The sequence below is a fragment of the Oppia nitens genome, unplaced genomic scaffold (genome assembly GCF_028296485.1).
Source record: "Oppia nitens isolate AA-2021 unplaced genomic scaffold, nextdenovo-longstitch-racon4-pilon3 scaffold28_pilon_pilon_pilon, whole genome shotgun sequence".
Lineage (NCBI taxonomy): Eukaryota > Metazoa > Arthropoda > Arachnida > Sarcoptiformes > Oppiidae > Oppia > Oppia nitens.
The window spans coordinates 818,067-835,000 of NW_026533208.1; the positions used below are offsets into that span (position 1 = coordinate 818,067).

Sequence of the window (16,934 nt, forward strand, 5' to 3'; positions counted from 1 at the left end):
TTAAAAAATTAAAAATGAATTTTATGGTTCAAAACATAACAAAAAAAAGTTTTTTTATATCAATCAAAAAAAAACTATGATAAAGATATTATTATGATTACTATTATATAATTAATTTATTTAAATATATTATTATTATTTGTCCCCAAAAAAAATAATTTACACCAAAAATAATTTATTACTGGAATTTTTTTTTAATGTTCAATACATATACTGTATATGTGTTTGAAATTATTTATATTTTATTTTGAAAAACAAAAATTTTATTTTCACTAATTTATGTTTTTTTTTTAAAAAATAATAATTATTTGTTGAATTGTATTTCATAAAAAAAATTAACACTGTTTGTTTGTTTGTTTTTGAATTTATTAATTATATTTTTTGATTATAAATTAATAGTTATGACATATTTATATTATATTATTATTATTATTAAATATTATAAATGATATTGCTTTAAATTTGAAATATTATTATTATTATTGATAAATGAATTTACACTGTATATTAAAATTATTATTATTATAATAAAATAAAATTAATTAATTGAAAAAAATGTTTAATTTATACGCTAATAAATTTAATAACATAATTGTTTTTATTTTTTTATTGAAACCAAATAACATAAAATTTTAATTTTACATTTTTAATTTTGATTGTTACATTTTTTTAGTGATTAATACTATTTATAAATTTTTTAAAAGTTAATTTCTATTACTATTTTTTTATAATATTTTTTATATACGATATGTTTATGAATATTCATTAGTTATTTTTAAAAATGTTAAGTTTAAGAGTATATGATTCATAATAATGTTTAAGTTAATACAATATTGTGAGTATAGGTGATGTCTACATATATATAGATATAATTAATTAAAAATCTATATATACTTATGTTAATTAATAAAGTAAATTAGTTAACAAATTATAATACATTAGATTTAAATTTAAAAATAAATAAATTAGAAATAAAAATATATTAAACAGTATAAACATTGAAAAATCAATTTACATTATATTTAATGTTAATTATATTTTTTGTTTTATACTGTTTTTTGTATAATAATTATTATTACTTAAAACACAGTTTTATATTAATATAGTATTATATTTAGTATATTTATGATAAAAAATAATTATAATTATAGTATAATGTACTGTATATATACAATTAAAATAATATTTAAAAAATTATTTATACTATAAATATATATATATTACATAATTATTGTTTTTAGTAAAATTATATACATACTAAATATGGAAAAATGATATTTGAATTAATTGTCTATTAAAAATTATTAAATCAACATAACTTGAAAAAAAACTATGATTAAAAACACATATTTAATTAACTAAATAATAATATATGGTTATGTAATTAAACAATATATATATATATATATATATTTATTGTTGACTATATCTATTAATAATATATATTTGAAATTTAATAATATTACATTATATTCTACATGTATTTTCTACCCTGGTAATTCAACTTGTATTTACAGTACATTTGGATATTTTTTATACAAATTATATGTATATATATATATATATAACAAATTAAAATTTGTATACTATTATTATTTTGACTAAATAATAATAATAATAATTTATGACTATTGAAAAAAAAAATTTCTAAAGAAAAAACTAAAATAAAAAAATATTTAGCATAGCATTAAGCTATTAATATTAATAAAAAAAATAATTATAATATTAACATTAATGACAATAAATAGTTTAAAAATAAATCATTTATATTATTAACTGATAAAAAAACTTTCCTAAATATTTCTAAATAATAAATTAGTTGAGAAAATTAAAATTAAATGATTTTTTTCCTTAAAAATACTAACTTGTAATAACATTTGATTGATTGATTCATCATCATTATTATTATTACCAAGTTCATTTATTATATATATTACTATTTACAAATAGTCACAACCATTGAGTGAGTGATGATTTTTATTTAAAAAAAAAATGTAATGAATGTCATTACTATTTATTTTTTTGACTATTCATCTCTCTCTAAAAAAAAGTTAAAACAATAAATTAAGCATGCTAAAATTTAATTGAAGCTATCATAAAAATATTTATTTATTTTCAAAAAAAATAAAATTTTGTTTTTTTTCATTTGTAACATATATTAAACTTTATTTTTAATAACAATCTATTAATTTATTTTTTTTAATTATTATTATTATTTTATTTGATGGACGTGTTTATAACCAGTTAATTGTCTAATTCATTAAATATCTACTGATAATTGTTATTATAATAATTATAATTAATTATTTATTTTTTTAATTAACAATATATTTCTAAAAATAATTAAATTATTTTTTCTCTCTCTAAATATCTAATAATAATTGTTTAATTAATAAACTCTGGTATGTTTTATAATAACGTATTTTATAATACTGTATAATTTACAGTATATATATATACTGTATTATTTTCAATTGCATTTTTCAATTAAATATAATATATTTTGCAAAACAACTATAATATTAAAATTTAAAACAAACAAACAAACAATATATATATATCAATAAAATTTAAAAAAACATTTTTGTTAACAATCTATAAATCTATAAAATATTTCATTCAAATAATTTATAACAATATATATAAATATAAAGTATTCAACAAAAAATTTAACAAATAAATTATATTAAATATATTTATATATGAAATTTAATTAACAAACAACAACAATAATAACAATCAGTCAAATAATATTAATAACTTATAATTCAATAAAAATATATATTTTTTGTTTCTTTTTGTTTGTTGTTAAAAATCACTGAATTTTTTTTGAAAGACTTTAGTTTAGTTTTTTGGTTTGATTTTCAATCATTAGATATTAGTATTAATTTTGATGCAAATCTCCCGCATCTGAAGTAGACTACCCTCGAGACTGAGGGCGAAAAAGTCGGAACTGGTTTCCGTTGAGCTGAAGAACGAACTAATAGAAAATTGGATGTCATCGGCGGTAATATTATAGGAACAACCGTAACCATCGGGAACTACCGGCCCATAGCCGACAAGTATACCCTTATTGTTGGACACCTGACTAGTCGATAGACGAAAATTGCTAAACTCTTTGAACGACTTTTCCCTGAACAGTATCGGCGTATCACTGGCTGATTGTTTTGCTATTTCACGCAAACCTAGCAAATGATTGTCGATTCCGTGGCCAGAAATTGTCTAAAAAAAATTTTAAGATAATTAAAAAAATATATTATTATTAATATTATTTTTAATGATTAAATACTAACATATTTTAATATTTCCGTTTGTTTTCTCATAGCTTTTTGAAACATTTCAATCTTATGTTTTTCCTATTGTTTTTAAAAATTTTATTTTTTGGGAAAATAAAAACAATTTATATAATCATTAATACATATCATTTTTTAAAAAAAGGTTTAAATTTTATTTCAATATACAGTATATATATATATTGATATTACATTATTATTATATTGAAATATCTTACAGTAATTTCCGGTATCTCATCGCACATGGCCTTAGCCCAGCCCAGGGCCTCGATGGTTGCCGACCTTATATTATCAACCCTACCCAACCGAAACTGCCTGATCGATGCACTTTCGTAGGTCGATACCAGTTTCCGATGAACCTTATAGTAGGTCAGCTGTAGGGCCAGTTGGACAAAGGCGTCGGGACTCATCAGCTGTGACTTAATAAACTGTTTGCCAAATTCGTTGAACTGTAGGACATAGAGATCGACATCCGATATCAATCTTTTTGGTGTTTTTTTGGGTGATATAAACCAATAAAATTTACAAAAAAAAACATTTAATTATTTAATCAAATCATTTAATTAGTTAACAATTTTATTGTTTGTATTTTTTTTAGTAGTAGTAGTGATTAGATTGTATACAATTTTATTATTAATTAAAACCAAAAAATTTAATTAAATATATATTGAATATATTGAATGAAAGAGTTAGTAGTATATAATACAAGTAAGTATAAGTAGCACAGGTATGTTGTTGTCAGACAACAATCACTTACTTGTCTATACGTTTGGTCGACTCAATCAATTGAAATCTAACGGTATCGTCGATATCCCATTGCAAACCAAACAGTCCCTTATGTAGATTTGGACACTTGGTGTTGATGGTGGTGCTGGTGGACAACTGTTGGTTTTGTTGGTTATTTTTTGTCGAATCACGTCTCTGCCAATAACTACCGGAGCCATGTATAGGATGTTCGTCCAGATAGTTGACCAGTTCCTCACATAATCGCATAACAGTTACGCCTTCCGATACCGAATGTTCGCATATAAAGCCAAGTATGCCGTCCTTTCCTATGACTATCTGTTTGTTTGTTTTGGACATGAATTTGTATAATAAAAAAATTATTTGAATGGATGACAATACCAACAACACAATCAACAACAACAACAACAAACCTGAAGAAACTTATCAAACCAACGGTTAGGCGTATATAACTGACTGCCGCCGCCATGTAATACCATTGACGCCATATATTGCGGATCCATTCGTGCCATTTGTATTGAATCCCGTCTCTGATGGTTTTTGATGGTCTTATTGGATACAAAGTCGTCGATGCAGACAATGAACAGACAGGTCTCCAGATATTTTAGCGATTGTTTGTTGATATCGCCTGAAAAAAAATTAATTATTTATATTAATACTTAGCTTTTATTTGGGGGAAAATATTGGATCAACTTCTTTGACTCCCTTTCCCCCCCTCTCTCTCTCCCCTAAAAAATACTCACTCAATAACAGTCTCTTTCGTGTGTTGGCCCATATCTTACGGTTTTCAGTGGTAAGTATACCGACAATCGGTGCCAACGATTCGTACTCTTTGGCCAAAAACCAGATGTACTTTAGTTTATCAAACAGTATGTCTTCGGCGGGCAATTCGTTGCGTTTGAATTGTAGGACAAAAAACTGGTGATAATATGTTAATAATAATAATAAATAATTATTATTTTTTATTTTTATTTTAAATTTTGAACTTATTATTATTAATCGACAATTTTCTTCAAAAATAATAATTTAAAGTACAGTATAATATGATAACTTCAGTAAAACTTTATTTTTAATATATATACAGTATATATATATATTTTCCACTAAACATATTGATATAAAAAATAAAATGTTTTCATATTGTTAGTGTGTGTGTGTGTGTCTACCAGTGGATTATTATCGGAGACCAACACAACAACAACAACAAAAAACTACATAAGCTTCAAATAAGGAGATAACTAGAGTTTAGATATACTGTATATAAAAGGAGAAAAAAAACTATAGATAATACATAAGTTTTTTTGTTGTTATTATTATATATATGTTTAGTTTATTACTATCAGTCAATGTATGATACGATATATATATATATATATATTAAAGAGGACGACACATATAGATAGATAGATAGATAGATAGATAAATAGATAGATAGATAGATAGACACACACACATAGACACAACTAATCAGACAATTTAATGGCAAATACATTATCAAACAAACAAAACAAAAAAACAGACACAAAAATAAGACACAAAAAAAATATTAGGGATTTTAACTCTTTATTACAGAGATTTCGGACCTGATTTCTGGAGGCAATGACAATATGTTCGCTACTGTTGTCGTTGTTGTTGTAGTGGTAGTTATTATCGTCATCATCGTTGGCTTCAGTGGTATTACCAGTAGTTGTCTTATTATTGTCGATCAATAAGATTTCGTCCTTATCTTCGCCGGGAAGTCTATAAGCTCGGAAAAAGTTGGTATACGTGTTCATACAAAGGGGCTGTCCTTTTCCGTGACCGGCGCCGAAATCTTGTGTCAGATTTTCACTGTAGGGTATGGGTTACGGGTGTTAAGGTATGTATAGTCAGATAGTAATGGTATGGGTAGTATTAATAGGAAAATATATATACTGTGTGTGTGTGTGTGTCTGATAGATGATAATAATTAAATATATGTGTAATTAACTAATTAAAACAGTTTACTAACTAAATGTTTAGTAGTTTTTTTTTAATTAAAAAAAATTAGACTATTGCTATATAGCCTATAATATCGTATAATTTTTTTTAAAATTTTTAAATATATTTTTTTTAATAAATAAATAACTAAATATTAACAGAATTTTCCTATTTTTTATATGTAAACTATTTTTTTTAAAAATAAATATTTAAATATATTTTTTTTAATTATATATAAATCACACATCATATACCTAACTTAAACTTTAAGTGTCTAACCTAACCCTCCCTATTGTTTTGTTTTTTAGGGCACTGTTAAAAAAACCGATAAACTAGAGCCTTGACATTTGACACACCATTGAAAAAAACAATTTATAGTTTATTTATTTATAAATTTTAACCATACGTTTGGATACGGTTTCTGAAATCGTAGACAAATTTGATGACCTCTACGGCTAATCTTAACTGATCGTTGGCTGTCCTGAACTGTTGGCGCGGAAACAAATAAAATGGACTCGAATTTATCGGCAACGGTACGGCATTTAGTAGATACATGTCCTCTAACCATATTGGAGTTATCTATATATATATATATATATATAAGTGATAATGATTATTATTTAAAAAATAAATAAATAAATTTTTATTGTTATTTTTTTGGGAGGAGGGGTGGGGTGGGTATATATTTTAGTTTTGCTATAGCTATCTAAAACCTAAACCTACTACGGTATATATATATAATTAATATATTTATAAATAAAATCTTTATAAAAATATTTGAAAAATATATGCAACTTTCAACTTGATTGCAAATATTTAATATTATATATAAATTTTTATATATACTGTATATATATATATAAATTTGATATATCAAAATTATAGAATATATAAAGTATTTAGATATATTATTATTTTAAATACATTTTAAATAAAAACAACAACTATTTAATCTATATATTTATTGTTATATATTGTTTATATATTTACAGTATATTAGTATATATATATGTATATAAACTAAAATCTATATATATATATATATATATAAATATTTCAGTATATAAAAGACAGGTGTCTTTTTTGTCCTAACATTCCCAGACATTAATAATTTTTTTTATATACTATAAAAACAACAAAATATAACATTAAATTTTTGTTTATAAATTATTGGTTAATATTATACTGTATATATATATATAATGATATACTGTAAATAATATTTTAAATATGTCTAAATTGTCTATAAAAATAAACAACTATATAATTTAATGTATACAGTATAGTTTAATTAATTAAAATTAACTGAAATATAAATTTTCAACATCAATAAAAACAACAAAATTATATAAAATAATTTTTAAGCATTTATTTTAGTTTCAAATTGATATAAAAATTTCTATTATTAACTGTACGTGTGTTATATAAATATAATAATAATAATAATACTATTAACTAAAATTGTTATTTTAATTATATGTAAACTAATTTAATTAATGATCAAAACTAAAAATAATATATATATTGCTAATAAATAAAATTATAAATTATTATAATATAGATGTTATTATCATAATATACTGTACAAAAAATGTTTATGAAATTTAAATATTATTTTATGATAATAACATTAATAATAATGTAAATATAAATTAGAAATATATTAATTATTATAATTATTATTATAGCAAAAATTAAAAAAAAATATAATAAAGTTGCCAATTTTGATTAGCATAAATTTACTTAAAAATATATATATTTATTTCAATTTATATAGTTTTTAAGTCTAAAAAGATAAAATTAAAGTAATATACTGTATTATAGTTTTAGTTTTATTAGTATACAATATCAAGTATTTTTAGATGCAATGCTTTAATAAACATAATAATTTACATATAAAAATTTAAATACATTTTTCACAACTAACTAACTAACACATCAAACAAACTTTAATTAAATGAGTGGAAATATTTTTGTTATTTTTTTGGAAAAATTTATTTCAATTATAATTATAACTAAAAATTTTTGTGGAAATAACAAAAATGCCTACAGTTTTATAAAAATTTTATTTATCTAAAATTAAATAATTGCAAATATTGTATCTAATTTTGTGTGTGTGTGTGTGTGTGTAATGATTGAACTAATTGTTTAATTATGTTTTAGTTTTGTGTAACACATAAAAATGGGAAAGTCCTTATAGTTGATAATAATGATGGTATGGTATGGGCACACAGTATACACAATCATACTGTACCCAACTAAAATATACCAGTAATGATAAGCTGTATTATCTATATTTTGTTATACTGAGTATAGTATTGTATTATATATACAATATATATATATATACCGTATATTGTATTATTGAAGTATAGTCTCGAGAGTAGTCTTTAGCCTCTAATCCCAGTGCCCTTTACAATGTCTATGTGTGTGTGTGTATGAGTGTGTAGTGAATACACACACACACACACACACACACACACACACACACACACACACACACACACACACACACAATACACAAGTGATAGGCACCGTTAGTTTTCGAGTATATGGAGAAGCGCTTGTGGATGTGATCGAAATATTTGGAAGATAGAGGAATGGTATATATATATATATATATATATATATATATATATATAGCGCTTGTGGATGTGATAGTATGATAGAGGAATGGTATATATATATATATATATATATATATATATATATATAGATATACATACCATATAGATATACATACAGCACACACACACACACATACTTAACCATTCATATACTACTTCTCTCTCTCTCTCTCTCTCTCTCTCTCTCTCTCTCTTTCTTTCTCACTCACTATCGCTCAGTGATATAGTTGGCACCCGACATAAGACACCTGCTCCCCATCTCATGCAATACTATGGTATAAATCCTATTGTACAGTACAGTACAGTAACAATAATAATAATTGCAAATATCGTGTTCATTGGCAATGTCTATAAACTGCACCATTGATTTAATAGGGGGTGGGGTGGAGGGGGCAACAATAATATTATTCAATAAATTTAGTGTATACTGTACTGTATATACTGTATATTATAATAATATAAAATGAGTGTTTTATTTATTTATTTATTTTTTTTTTTTTTGAGAGAGAGATAGTCATTAATAACGATAGAGAGAGAGAGAGAGAGAGAGAGAGAGAGAGAGAGAGAGAGAGAGAGAGAGAGAGAGAGAGAGAGAGAGAGAGAGAGAGAGAGAGAGAGGAAAAAACGTAAAAAAACAAAATAAATAAGAAATATTAAGAATAATTGACATTCAAAAAAATGGCTTAAAATTTATGCAAACACACACACACATACACATAGCAAATAAATTTTTTGAAAATACTATAATATTGGATAATATTGAACAAACAACAAACAAATAACAACAATAATATCAAAAAATATAGGTTCAAAATACTACAATGTTATGTAAAGTACAGTATATATATATATATGTACTGTATTTTTAGTATAGTATTGATAAAAATAAATTTTTACAATAATATTTGCTCTCTCTCTCTCTCTCTATCTATCTATCTATCTATCTGTGTGTGTGTGTGTGTGTGTGTGAGAGAGAGAGAGAGAGAGAGAGAAATTTTAAAAATATTTATCGATTGATATAAGAAAAACAGTATTATATTTACTGAATATATAAATTTATATATAATATATAAGTTTAAAATTTAAAAAACAGCACACAAAAAAATTACCCACAAAATTGTAATTAATTGTACAAAAAAAACACACAAAATTGAAAAGCAATTTAATTGTTCAAATAAAAAAAAATTTTTTGTATTATTCATACAGTATATATACTTTACACACACAATAGTTATTCACACACATATATTAATTTATTCAAACTTTATTAGTATTATATATACAGTAGTAGTTAAAAGTTAGAGTTTTATTCAACAAAAAAAATAAAATAATTTAATCCCTATTAGCAAACAAAACCCCTTTTCAACCCCCAAAAAAAAGCAAACATACAAAGTGTTTGTATTATATTGTCTAGTAATCGGGTGGGTGAGAGAGAGTGATGGTTAGGTGCTGTGATGATGATGAGGAGGATGATAGGGTGGGGGGTAAGGGATAGGGATGCTGCTGATGATAGTAGTTGTCATACCCAGTTGTCTGTCTGATCGGCCCATTGTTTAAGCAGCGCCTGTAGTCTGTCTCCCTCTCCATCGGCCTCCAGAAACTGGTCGACCGTACGTCTAGTCTGTTCGTATTGTGCCACTGGGATCACCGGTTTCAGTGCCGATAAGTATCGTTCCAGTGTTTTATGTAGATCAGGAACCGGTACTTTTGGTAAGTCCTACACAAAAAAAAATAAATAATATTAATAATTGAAGCCAATTAATGTAATGACACGTTTTGTATGTGTGTGTGTGTTATATATATGTTAATATTTATGTTATTTTATATAATATAAAAGTAGGAAAACTAATTGTCTGTCTTATTATTTAAAATATACTGTATATATATATATTTAAATATACAATATATATAGTATTGTATATTTAAATGACAGCTCCTTTACGTTTTTTTTTGTTGTTGATCTGACTGATCTTTTTTAACAATACATAAGCACACAATTATATCATATATATATATATTTATATATACATAACAAACAAAAAACTTTTTATTTTGACAAAATTTTTTTAGTAATTTTTTGTTATACTTATGTGTTATATTTTTGTGTTAAGGATTATATTTTAAATATTAGTTTTTTTTATACATTTACAATTAGTTTACAATAACAAAAAAACATCAAACATTATTACACACAATCATAATATTATATTATGCAATGTATTAGTTTAGTTTAGTTTAGTTGATCATTAAATATTATAATACAATATAAATAAATATTTTTTTGTACCAATAATTTTATTTATTTATTTTATTTTTGATAACACAAATGATAGACACAGGAAAACAAAAATAAAATAGTTATCTCTCTCTCTCTCTCTTTCTTTCTCTCTCTCTCTCTCTCTCTCTCTCTCTCTCTCTCTCTCTCTTTTTCTTCTCTCTCTCTCTCTCTCTTTCTAACTGTTAATATGAAGTTCATATGGTTTGATCAAAAAATGTGTGATCAAAATATATGATCTTTTGCTCAATTTATTAGGTATTAAGTTGTCAAATAAACTGAGGCACCCCTTGAGCCAACTCAACTGCAATGATTTGATTAGGAAGAGCTTTGTCTCATCAAATGCTCTGTGTTTTTACACTCGCAAATCCCTTGTATCCCTGTGTCTGTACATTCACACACACACATAGACACGGCTTCTCCTATCCAAAAGAGAGAGAGAGAGAGAGAGAGAGAGAGAGAGAGAGAGAGAGATGCGGTACTCAATCAGCGCTATATAAGCGAAAAGAGGAGCAGAGAAGCGCTTGGGTTTAGCGGTTCAGTCGCTAAAACTATAGAGAAATGTTTGTTATATACTCTATGTGTTCATCAATGCATCGGTTTATATATGATGTGTGTGTGTGTGTGTGTAGACAACCATTGCATCAGTGAATCCATTGCTTCATTAGTTTTAGGCTATGACCTCTTGATTTGTAGAGAGAGAGAGAGAGAGAGAGAGAGAGAGAGAGAGAGACTCATTGTTGGTATGATTTCCCAATGAATCCGATGAACATTAACCACACAAAAAAAGCGACTAAACTTTTATCCGAAATGCCTTTCCCCCCACCCTTTCACTCATTCAATGTTATGTTATGTATTAAATACTAGTAGTTATTATTAGTATTTATATTATTAGTTGGTTTTGTCACCCCCTTTTCAATTCAAACGATAAATTCAATGGACATATATATAATATAAACTCATTTTCTGTATTATTTTCTACTATTTATATATATATAAATACAATACAGTATTATATTAGCAACTAATGTATCATATATTTATAATGTATGAAATAATAGGCCTAAAAATCACCCATAAGTTTTAGCCAACAAATTACACACATATATACACACACACACCTACACACACACACACACACACACACACATATATATATATATATAGTCTCATCGTAATTGTTAAATAAATAATAGCTTTTTTTACTACTATTTTTTATGGCGTTTATCCCAAATCTTATTATTATAAGTATTAAATTTTTTCTATTATTATTATTATTTCACTGAAAAAAACAAATCTATCTTTAATTTGAAAAAAATACAACAATTTTTTATTTTATTATTAAGCAATACCTACTCATTTTCTTAGTGTTTGTTTCTATGACATACTACTACTACTACTAGACATAGACATACTTGTGCTGAATCAGCTTATGTATTATGTGTATGTGTTATCATTGATACTATACCTCTAAATAAAAAAACTAGTATTATATACAATATATTTTCAATGTATTTGCTATACTCTCCTCAAAAGCCTCTTTACAACATTGCTTTCATTACTGTATTGCCAAACAATTTCAATGTCTCTCTCTCTCTCTCTCTCTCTCTCTCTCTCTCTCTCTCTCTCTCTCTCTCTCTCTCTCTCTCTCAATGTTTCACAGTATGATAACTGGAAAAACATTGTTTTTATTATATAAATGTTTTATTTACTATATATATATATATAAAGTACAAGTAATATTGTATTCATCAATATATACTATATATTGTATTGTAAATGTTAAGATACCGCCGAGTATGTGTACATTAAATTTTGGTCACAGAAAACAATACAGTAGTTTTATGTGAAGTTTTTTTTGTGGTGGTAGTGGTGGTGGTGGGGGAGGGGAGGTGGGGAAAGGGATGACTAAATTGAATAGAAAAACAGTTCATCACTCAGTTAAACATGTTTGTGTGGGGCATCACTAATATTCAATATATACCGCAGCAGTAGTACTAGTATTGTATAGTATAGTATAGTATCTATTATTTTTAATGTATTGGTCAGCAATAGTGGTAGTAGTAGTAGTATATGATGTTTGTGTATAAAACGGTATATTAGATTTGAAAATAACGAGAATAAACTGTTTGGCGAAAAAAAATGTTAGATATATATATATTAAAACACACAGTTAGGGGTCCATTGCTTTTGCTTATGTGACTGTACTGTACTGTACATCAGGTTATCACTTGTACTGTACAATACTGTACAGACACACACACACACACACGGGGTTGGGAGTCCCGTAAAGCCGAGCCCGTCATAACCACCTGATCCCCTCTAAGCAATATATCGATTATATTATTTTTATGTTATGTTTGAATTCAATGAACAACTTAGCTCTCTCTCTCTCTCTCTCTCTCTCTCTCTCTCTCTCTCTCTCTCTCTCTCTCTCTCTCTCTCTTTCTCCCGAAAATAAAAAGATAATATAAAAGTGCTCTCATTTATTATTATACAATACAATACTATATATTTATATACAATATAAACGGGTATAACAACCAAACCAAACTAGTAGTAGTTGTGTATAGTTTTTACTGTAACGTCTGATTAAACATAAATATATAGTACTGTATATACAGTACTGTTATATTTAGAGTATAGAAATTCACTACTGTTTTCACAACCAAATAATACATTGTATTATATTATATAAGTTGCGGGCAATAAATACTGTAGTGTTTAACAAGCGTGTGTGTGTGTGTGTGTGTGTGTGTGTGTTGGCCCACATTTTATGTGTTGTTGTTGTTATGTTTAGTAAGGGAGAGGGGATGTCAGGGAAGCTTCCGCTCCCATCAATTAGGCCTCTAATCACGTTTAGGTAGGTTTTTGTGTGAACAAATAGTTAGCTGTTTTTATTGATTGAAATACAAATCAATTGATCGCATAAAACTTAGAGAGAGAAAGAGAGAGAGAGAGAGAGAGAGAGAGAGAGAGAGAGAGAGAGAGAGAGAGAGAGATAACTAACTAACTGTGCTGTACTTTATATACTGTATACTATTATAGTTATACTGATAGTAACTATTGTTTGGTGACTATACAGTATATCTAAATAGTCCTAATAAGACATTGTTAGTGTTGTTATTATTTTTATTATTAGTAATAATAAAAATAATAATTTTATCCGATATTAATTTATAAAAAAAAATTATTTTTGTTGGTATTCATTATTATAAAAGATATCCAAAAAATAAATATTTTAGTTTCACTCTTTATCATATTTATAATTTAAAACAAAACATATATACAATTACTATACATTTAATGTATATATATTTGCTATGATATTACTTTACAACAAAAAAACTAATCTGATTTTTATTGGCAATCAGTATAAAATAAGATAATTGTTTGTTATATATATATTATACTGTTTTTACAGTATATCACTGGATATCACATCACAACACATCAATGACTGATATATACTACTGTACTGTATATGTGTGTGTGATTCACATAATTATGTTTAACACATATTGTTTTATGGGTTGTTTGGGAGTGCAATGACTAAAACAACTGTATAGACCATTGAGAGAGAGAGAGAGAGAGAAAGAGAGAAATAGTAGTCACACAGACATACATACATACAGTACTGTACACGACATGTCTCAGCGGACCTAACATTTCATAAGATAACGGTCGCTATTTCTCTCTCTCTCTCTCTCTCTCTCTCTCTCTCTCTCTCTCTCTCTCTCTCTCTCTCTCTCTCTCTCTCTCTCTCTCTTGTTTAGCCCATTGAGTTTAATGAGAATCGGTAGCCATAAAATTTTCTTACACAACAAGACATATAATATATATATATATATAAATATAAATATCTGTTTGTTTAGCAAATTCATGTGACATCCCTCGAGTGTATTCATAGAGTCTACCAGTGCTTATCGATATATATATACAGTATATATATATATTATAATACTGTATTATTGTATATATATACTGAATATATATATATATATATATATATATAAGTCTATACCTGAATCCATTGGTTTGTAGTATCTGTTGTTGTCATTTACCCGACGACACCGACACAAAACCGATGCCCAGTTTGGCCAATACAACAGTGCCTGTGGTTAATACGTGTAGTAGTAGTTGTTGTTATAGATGTAGTAGTAGTAGTCTAAACAGTTAATAACAAAAAAAAACATGTATAGTATGCAAAAAATATTTAAAAAAAAAAATATTGTCAATAAAAAATAAGTTTCAAATCAATTTGCATAGATATTGATAGAGGAAAAAAATGTTTAACATTATTATATGTGTGTGTGTGTGTTGAAATAAATTATGCATATAATTATTTGAACCCTCTAATAATAATAATATTGTTATGATAAGTAAAGTAAAGTATTAAAATTTTATATACTGTATAAATTTAGTGTGTATAGTGTATGTGTGATTTTGTTAGCCCACCAAAAAAAAAATTAAATAACATTTTCATTTTTAAATCAATTTTTATTTCATTATATATTTCCCTCAAGTTTTTCAAGTTTTCAAGTCATGTCTCTCTCATCTCAACTCMTCTCTCTCTCTCTCTCTCTCTCTCTCTCTCTCTTTCAAACTACATGTGTGTGCCGATGATGATGTGATGGTATGGTATGGTATAGCTATGCTAACACATACACACAGGGATGATATGATTGGCTCTAAACTTAACGAAGTTTTACTTTTGCGTCAGTTAATACATACATACATACAGTCACATACAGACACATACATACATACATACTGTACATACAGTTAGTATATCAATCCCAAAGGCATTTTGGCATTTAATGAACGAACCTTTCCATCCAACCATCTATCCATCCATCGGCTCCTTCGGGCCATATGATCATCAGATCCCACAAAATCAATGCCAATACAACACACACACACACACACACTAACGGTATGCCACTCATGACTAATACAAGAGTAGTAGTAGTAATAGTAGTTTTATTTTACTGAAAATTACTGTAACAGCAAAAATAATAGCATTTTTTTGTTGTTGTTGAAGAGTTTTTTTTAAGGATTTTATGTCTATCTATCTGTATGTACAGTATGTATATATGTACTGTATCTGACTGTGCGATGCAATTGTTTTTATAAAACCAAAAAAAAATAAATAACATTGGATTCAATGCGCAAACCATTACTTGTATTATTATTTTATTATTATTTTTTTTTTTTAGTCAAAAGCAATGGTCCGTCATTTTCACCCATTTTCTTCATTGATCTTTCAAATAATAATAATAATAAATATATTTATTTTATTTTACAATTTATTTTTTTAAACTGATCTTATATAGTGTTATTGTGAGAGAGAGAGAAAAAAATAATTGTATTTTTTTTGCTCATCATTTTCTAAAAAAAAAATAAGTAAAAATAAGTGATAGTATAGAGAAAATAAATTACAACCAAATAAAATAACAAAATTTTAAATTATAAAATTATAAATATACTGTATGTGTAATGAATTAATTTTTTTCAGATTGTATTTTATAATGATTTTTTGTATTTTATATATATATATTGTATATAACATTATTATTATATGGCGGTATAGATATAAAAAAAATAGATAACTAAAACATATAGTTTATATGATAACATATATATATATATATATTAATAGTATATACTGTATATTGTTTGGTGAAGTGTTTTTCGGTGGCCATAAATATCTAATTTAAAACATTTATTTTATTTTTTTTTGGACACTTGAATGGCATAAAAACTATATGACCGCCCCTATCATGTCATCCAATTTTATTGCTGAACCATTCAATGTTTGTTTTTATTGGGTTTTATTTTATTTATTTTTTCTATCTATCTATCTATCTATTTATCTTTATTTATATTATATTGTATATTGTATTAGATTAGTATTATCACTATCAAGTACATAGTCACACATATAATAATGTTTATCTAGCAATACAACATAATAATAATAATAATAAAAATTAATTTGTTAAACTATTTATAACATTAAAAATAACTTTCAAT

General features: G+C 25.4%; 1 protein-coding gene across 1 annotated transcript in view; it reads right to left on the reverse strand.

Annotated features, from left to right (window-relative positions):
• Nucleotides 1-2,821: 2,821 nt before the first annotated feature.
• LOC128954568 (choline O-acetyltransferase-like) overlaps nucleotides 2,822-16,934 on the reverse strand; it is a 29,788-nt gene continuing 15,675 nt past the window's right edge. The window contains exons 3-12 of the mRNA XM_054300167.1: nucleotides 14,923-15,066; nucleotides 10,149-10,340; nucleotides 6,403-6,575; nucleotides 5,621-5,867; nucleotides 4,781-4,955; nucleotides 4,451-4,665; nucleotides 4,051-4,355; nucleotides 3,512-3,776; nucleotides 3,294-3,356; nucleotides 2,822-3,222 (exon numbers count right to left, since the gene is read on the reverse strand). Of these exons, the coding sequence (XP_054156142.1) occupies nucleotides 2,872-3,222; nucleotides 3,294-3,356; nucleotides 3,512-3,776; nucleotides 4,051-4,355; nucleotides 4,451-4,665; nucleotides 4,781-4,955; nucleotides 5,621-5,867; nucleotides 6,403-6,575; nucleotides 10,149-10,340; nucleotides 14,923-14,958 (2,022 nt within the window). The 5' untranslated portion in view covers nucleotides 14,959-15,066 and the 3' untranslated portion in view covers nucleotides 2,822-2,871. The remainder of the gene's footprint in view (nucleotides 3,223-3,293; nucleotides 3,357-3,511; nucleotides 3,777-4,050; nucleotides 4,356-4,450; nucleotides 4,666-4,780; nucleotides 4,956-5,620; nucleotides 5,868-6,402; nucleotides 6,576-10,148; nucleotides 10,341-14,922; nucleotides 15,067-16,934) is intronic.